Genomic DNA, 7570 nt, shown 5'->3' with positions numbered 1-7570 from the left:
ACAATAAATTGACAACACTTTGGCTCCAGCCAGCTGACATATTGCGACTCGCATATTACATACAGATTGCATACATCACATGCACATTAGCCATATCATTCACAATACCCTACAAAAACACGTTATGCATAGAAATAGTTTTTACACGTAGTGTGAAACATATAGATTACAATGGGCTATGCTTTTAGAAACCATAGATCTAATTTGTAATCCATTCATGTATTTTTTCACTGCGCAAAATATTTTTGCTAATTTCTGATCTTTGTTCAGATGTGATCAATCTTATAGATCATCTGAACCAGATCATCCACATACCCTGTGTACGATTGATCCAATCAACCTATATACAAAACCGATCTATCTCATAGATCAACCATTGAACTCGCATATCACATATGCGTGATCCAGGGCCTAAAACCAGAAGATATAGATCTGACACCACGGTTGGGCCATGTAGAGATAAACAAAAATATACGCCGTGCTCCCAAGATCTAGTGGAGGTTGAAGGCCACAAGGATTACCATTAGATGTGTGGGTACAGAACTTGGTGAAGTACGTCGAGGAAGTGTAATATCGATCCGATCCAATCCTATAATATTATCAAAGTGCTGAACGTACATCAGCTCAGCGATATCCACACCTACCAGAGGAAGCACCAGCGGCGGACTGCTAGATCCGTATCGGTAGCTGGACTGGAGTGGAGCGCTAGGATTACCAACACATGAGAGTGGTCTTGCATCCATCTGTATGCCGCTGCCTCCAATATATATAAGGGAGTGGGTGTGGTTTTTTTGCCCCTCGTACTGAAACTCTATTCTGGTCACCGTGAGTCCAACTCAGTGACCTAGTCCTGGTCTGGTTCGAGTCCTACTCGGCTGACTCCATTTCACTCGGATCACATCCGACTTCATCCTTGCTCTTAAAATTTTGACCCTACACGCTCATGGTGACTTGGACACAGTTGGATTCCCACTCGCAATCGATTAGTCGGTAGTGGCTAGCTCCTAGAAGAGAATACCGACTCCCAAAGTAACATAGAGTCAGGACGACTAACCTTTCAATACGACTTACATCCAAGTTCTTTTGTCCTCGTGATATATATTCTCAAGCTATAGATAAGATATTGCCATTTCTTTAATATCTCAACTCTCTTCTCGATCTGTGATATGTAATTTATTCGACTAACTCTTAGTCATTGGCCTCAGTGAACACTTAACCGAGTCGCACATGGCCATGCTTTCCGAATCTAGTCATCCGAGAGAGCCCATATAATATCTATCTAGCCGAAGGGACAAAATCCCATCTAGGTTACCCGCATCACACAACTTGATTCATAATAGACCCAAACTTTGCCTTTATAACTCCCCTGGTACAACACATCGTGTGACAAAAATCTATGTCGGGTGATCCACAACACGGATCGTGCAATCACCTCAGGTCTAAGCATTACATTGATTCACACATACAAATGGTGAACTGCTCGTTGCATCTCAATGTGGGTCTGTCTGACTCGCTAAACGCTCTAGACAAGTCTGTGTATGTTGGATTAGCACCACCATGCCCATGAAAAGCGGAAGTGGGTCATTTACAAACTTGCACATTAGTCTAAGTCGCGTGTCCCGCGCAACATTGATGATTAGAGGAAAATCTAGGTTGAACAATACAAATTGTTCCGCAACTGAATCTCGTATTTGATGATGCATATAAAATGATCATATAAGGACTGTTCAATATATTTATGAATACATTGGAAATTACATCATACTTGCTTCTAGGAGGTATTCCACTTTGGGAGCCTCTCTCATCCCTTCATGAGTCGTCGAGCTCCCTCCTCCCCACCCATGTTCAATGCTCCCGGGTGAAAACCCAAAATCCTTGGATTGGGCGGTGGCGCCGTTGGTGGTTAGAGGTACTAGCTAGGTGCAGATAGTTGCCGAGTATAACAATGAAATATTATATATCTTTGGACATATATAGACGAATACTAGTAAAACCACTTCTTTTAACTGTATACATGATCATATCCAGGAACTATGATTCGGCATTTTCCTTAAGTGAGCCTCAGTTTGGATGGTCAGTAGGAAATAATTTTTACAATTTCCACCCCTACCGATAGGGATGTCCTCCAGGTCGATTTTTAATATTGTTTAATGGACATTAGTGGAACGGATATCCGCCGTTTTGGATGAGAGCTATTAAAGAAAGAATCGTTCATATTTGGAGTGCCAAGAAAATTTTGATGCTCAGATCGTTTGAAAGTTTCTGCCAAATGGCCAATATTCCGTGGCCTCCCCTTACAAGGCACATTCTTAGGGAGTGACTCCAACCTTGATGAACACCACGGTGTGGAAACCTTGGATCGATCCCTCCAAAGATCAAATTATCCACTATGCAAGCAAAGAACGGTGTCGGGATCACACATCTTCTCTAAGTGTTGCTTCACCGTCCTCCTTTGGAGTATATGTGTATACCAAAAAAAAGGAAAGAATCCCGTTGTTCCACAAGATAAGGTGTAAATTTTTTCATTAATGTTCGAATGAAAAGCAACCTTGAACTAAAAATGATGCATCGTGAAGCATGAGCCTCGAAGGAAGAGGAACTAGTACAATCTCCAATTAGCTATAAGTTGGTGAGTAAAAGCATCGATATGTTCACTGACAGTATCCTGCAATACACCTTTTTGGACAGCTATACATGCCATGTCAACATTGACACGGCTCATACATTCCCCTAGTCCTACCTGTTCCTCCAACTCCACCCAACAAAAGACCGGTCAAACTTCAAATGCTTCTGGCCACCGAGTACTTGCTTAGTTGCCATCCCTAGTGCTATATAAGTACACCACCCGCAAGTACTGCAGACCTCACAAGCAAAACAACCACAACGACGTGAAGCACACCGCCATGGTGAAGAAGCCCTCTCCTTTCCGCAAGTCATTTAGCCCCATCCGCCGGCTCCTCCGGCGAAACCTCTCAGGCCGGCACTACCGCCACCCAACCACAGCAACAACGGCGAAGACTACTACATCTTCGCCGCCAGCAGAAAACCTACAAGGCCAAACGGTAATAGTCGACGTAGAGGCGTGGCTCCTACGGTCGCGGCTATCTACCTTCGCCTACTTCATGCTCGTTGCCGTCGAGGCCGGCGGCTTCCTTCGCGGCCTCCTTCTCCTGCTCTCCTATCCTTTCATGTGTCTCCTCAGCGGCGACATGCGGCTCAGGGCCATGGTGATGGTGACCTTCTTTGGGCTGCGTGAGAAGGAAGTTGCTAGGGTTGGCAAGGCAGTTCTGCCGAAGCTCTTCTTGGAAGAGATGGCCATGGAAGGGCTCGACGCGGTGAAGGATGCGAGGAGGGTGGTCGCGGTGTGTACCTTGTTTCCCAGGGTGATGGCCGAGGGGTTCTTGAAGGAGTACCTTGGTGTGGACACCGTGGTCGGAAAGGAGGTCATGGCGGTCGCCGGCCGTTACGTCGGGTTTATCGTAGATGAAGCGTTAACCCTCCAGACAGATGGAGCTCCCGTTGGGGAGGAAATGAAGGAGATGATGAACAAGGGCAAGCATGAGGAAGCGTTTGGGCTTGTCGGAACTGGCAGCAGGATGAACCATCTATTTTCTTATTACTGCAAGGTGAGTCTTATTACCATTCAGCTAAAAGAAGTCTTTATCATTCGAGAAAAGCCAGAAATCTGTGATTGTAGTAACAAAGCTAAAACTAGAAGATGAATCATTAATTGTATATTCGCTATATAGGGAAAGAAGAAATAATTAGTTACGGTTCATATTGAGGTTTTACATTAAGTTGTTATTTGATCGGAGTACATATATATTTTTGCCTATAAGGAAGTCCATAATGTTCAGATCATAAACTTTCTAGGTCGAGAGATGTGCAATGCAATGATACTATCTGTCAGAAAGTTAAGTTCGCCGTAGCGAACATTCCCTGGTTAATTAGGTTAAATTTGGTAACGGTGGGTAGGAATATTCACAAGAAAACACTATTCATGCAGCAGCTAGGGTGCGTCCGTATGTATGTGTGCAAGTTCAAAGTTTGCCTTGTTAGATCAACCACATTAATTGTTGCAATGATCAAATTTATTTCGCTAATAGAAGAAGTTTGACATTCATGCTATATGGCAATATGTATGCACAAGTCTTAGATATAAAGTACATAAGACAAATATTTGGATCCTGAATTAGCACCGAGACATATCATATGCATGCATGCCGTGTACGGGTTATAGTACAGTAGACTGTAGAGTGTACGTACATGAACTTCCAGAGTACTAGTACCTCGGTTCCAAAAATATAAATAGCTTTGTAAAAGAACTTATATTTCGGAACGGGCTAGTTACGTGGGAATCGCACGTATAAGCAAAATAAATAAATCAGCTCCATGTCACCAGTGACTTTCTGAGATGACTTGTAGAAAGCAATGGGTAGGAGACGTTTGGTGTGAAACTTGGGGCATATGATAGGAGCATATTTCAAGCTCCAACGATGAAGCATCCATATCCTCCTCTTAGTTGAAGTTTGGTGGCAACGGATACCTACCTAGGTGTCGTGTGGAGTAATGTTAGACAGCTTCCTAAGTAAAGATGTTAACAATATTACCGGCTACTTTCATGCAATAGTTGAAGTAGTTTTTCTTTCACTGGGGTGGATAGTGAAGTAGTTGGAGCAAGAAAATGGTGCTGTATCTCAGCATATTCACGATCAGAGGATGAAACATACTTAACTAATACTTTAGCGCCCACATACCTCGTAGCGAGAACTTGTTGTTAAATTTTCAGATTTTTTGCCGCCCAAAGATTTATCATTATCCAGTCTAATTTTTCCTACATTTAAATTCCATTTTTTATACTTACTAATATTTGATAAATTAATTTCGATACTTATAAACAAAAGTTTTAAAATAAATTGAATCAAAGTAGCATACTGAAAACTACAGATAGTCTAAATGTGTACTAAGCGACTTGTTGCAGATTTTCGTTTCTCCCTAATATAAACAATCAACAACCTTCTAAATATGAACTACACTAAATTACATCATCTTTACTTCAGGAAACCTATGCTGTGAGCGAGGCCGACAAGACGTCATGGCAGCCACTGCCGAGGGACAAGTACCCCAAACCCTTGGTCTTCCACGACGGCCGCCTCGCCTTCACGCCGACCTTCCCGGCCGCCATCGCCATGTACACATACCTCCCGTTCGGCATCGTCCTGGCCATTTTCCGCAGCTTAGCGTACAGCCTCCTACCCTACTGCGTCTCCATCCCGCTCGGGGCGCTCACCGGAATGCGCTCCCGCGTCATCGCCGGCCCGCCCATCGACGCCACCGAGAAAAGCAAGGCAGGCGGCCGCCTCTACGTGTGCAACCACCGCACCCTCCTGGACCCGATCACTGTCGCGGCATGTCTTAACAAGCCAGTTACCGCGGTCACGTACAGCGTCAGCCCCGTCTCCGAGCTGATCGCGCCCATCCGCACGGCGAGGCTGACCCGGGACCGGGACGAGGACCGGCGGCGCATGGCGGCGCTACTGGCGCGCGGGGACCTCGTGGTCTGCCCCGAGGGAACCACCTGCCGGGAGCCCTACCTGCTCCGGTTCAGCCCGCTGTTCACCGAGCTCACCGCCGAGGTCACGCCCGTCGCGCTCGAGACGAACGTCGACATGTTCTACGGCACGTCTACGAAGCCGGCGTCCAAGGTGCTCGACCCGCTGTACTTCATGATGAATCCGCGGCCGGAGTACCGCGTCGAGTTCTTGGACCCGGTTCGTACTGCGACGTCGACCAACAGTCAGGAGGGCCACAACAAAAGCCAAACCATCGAGGCGGCGAACCGAGTACAGCGTGTGCTCGGCGAGGCCCTTGCGTTCGAGCTCACCGAACAAACCAGGAAAGACAAATACATGATGCTGGCCGGGAACGAAGGGGTCGTGCAAGGCAAGGTGAAGAAGTAGCTAGGGAGAAGTAGGTGCGCAAGTACAGCAGTATGCAGTTAGCTTTTGATGTGTGTGTGTGTGATGTAATTCTTTATTGCTTGGTTTTCTTCTCATTCCTAGTTGCATATTTGGAATAATTGTTGCTTGTATGTACATGTGCATATATATACTTATGTTGTGTGGAAATTCATAAAAATAAATTTGGAACTGTTATAAACGTGACAAACAAAAGAACGAAGAACGAACAAATCAAACAGAGGGGACACAAGGTTTTTAACGTGGAAAATCTACCAATGAGCTAGGAAAAAAAACATGGACACGAGCGACCAAATCGTCACTATATCGTGTTTAGATAACATCGTGGATTTTTATGAAGCGATAAACCCTAGTCAGCGACTTACATGGGGTATTGATAAACGGCGCTGATGATCCGTACCACAAATTCCATCTTGTAGCATGAAACGGTAGATTTCTCCCTGAACAACAAAGAAAATACTTTTGGTGCCAAACAACAACTATGGCTAAACAATTATATCAACCAAGTTTGATCAAATCTCAAACATTGGAACGGCAACTAGCTTTGTCATCATATTAACAGCATTATAGTGAGCACTAGTCTTGCATACCTTCAGATTACGTTGCGCAACAATGTCAGGAGCATAATGGTAATTAACATCATAAGAGCGAAAAAGTATGTGTGTGCGGTGATCTTGTATACCACTGCATGTTATAGTACGCAAGTCATTGATATAACACCAATGAAGCACCGTTCTAGTAGTATTATATCCCTCAGTGGTACAACAAAAACATCACGAGTCCAAGGTGTGACTATATAATTACAACTCTGACTCCTTACAAAAGATCATCGCAACCTCCTACTTACAATGAGGTGAAACTACAAATAGAAATACAAAAGAATAACTCGTAGACTAGGCTTATCACTAGCTCTACCTATAAACGTACTTGGCTTGCTAAAGAAACTACAAGTGGACTCTAGCTACTTAGGCTCTAGGACGAGGGAATTGGTCCCTTCTACTCTTAGCCTATGTCTCCACCATAATTGGTGTAGAAGTTGACTCCATGGATTTCGCTAATTGAGCCGCTTGTAGTAGTTGACTCATATATCTTCAAGTTCCACGGAATATTCTTCTTCCATGATCTCCCAATCTAAGCAAGGGATTTTAGAAGGAACGGGTGAGTACGATCGTACTCAACAAGTTCAATATATAGGAATATGTGGTTCATGCACTAACTATATATAGCCATGGATCAAACGGTCGTTGGCTAATGCAAGTTAGTGTAAATATTTTTTCAAAAGGTTGATTTTACTTTGAAAATTTATGTCCATCAACCTTCACAGGGTGTCTAGAACTTTATGGAGTTCCTTTCCTTCTGCGATCGCGGTTCTTCCCCATAACCGAGAGTGATAAGCCATTGTTTAATACACTTGTTGTCAACCGGCTCCGGTATTCTCGTTCATACTTATCTTGTTATGAGGCTCATTATAAGATCCTAGTCAATCACTGACATTCTCCATGACCCCACATACCTACCCTTTTGTAAACCACTGGCTATCGGCTGATTCTCTCACCTAGTCTCAAGCTATCCTGCTACAATCCCTCATAGAC

The 7570-nt window shown here is 44.3% G+C and overlaps 1 protein-coding gene across 1 annotated transcript; it reads left to right on the top strand.

The window, feature by feature from the left end:
* The first annotated feature begins 2888 nt into the window (after window positions 1-2888).
* On the top strand, window positions 2889-5960 carry LOC124705710 (probable glycerol-3-phosphate acyltransferase 3). The gene is made up of 2 exons (XM_047237415.1): window positions 2889-3626; window positions 5061-5960. The coding sequence occupies exons 1-2, from the start codon at window positions 2904-2906 to the stop codon at window positions 5958-5960; spliced, it is 1623 nt and encodes a 540-aa protein (XP_047093371.1). The 5' UTR covers window positions 2889-2903.
* Window positions 5961-7570: the final 1610 nt, after the last annotated feature.

This window comes from Lolium rigidum, chromosome 4, assembly GCF_022539505.1.
Source record: "Lolium rigidum isolate FL_2022 chromosome 4, APGP_CSIRO_Lrig_0.1, whole genome shotgun sequence".
Classification (NCBI taxonomy): domain Eukaryota; kingdom Viridiplantae; phylum Streptophyta; class Magnoliopsida; order Poales; family Poaceae; genus Lolium; species Lolium rigidum.
This window is presented reverse-complemented; position numbering and strand designations above follow the sequence as displayed.

Excerpts from the sequence above, each read along its gene's own strand:
- LOC124705710 (XM_047237415.1), top strand. The coding sequence starts at position 2,904 with ATGGTGAAGAAGCCCTCTCCTTTCCGCAAGTCATTTAGCCCCATCCGC. Across the intron at positions 3,627-5,060 it reads TATTTTCTTATTACTGCAAG|GAAACCTATGCTGTGAGCGA; the intron begins GTGAGTCTTATT and ends TCTTTACTTCAG.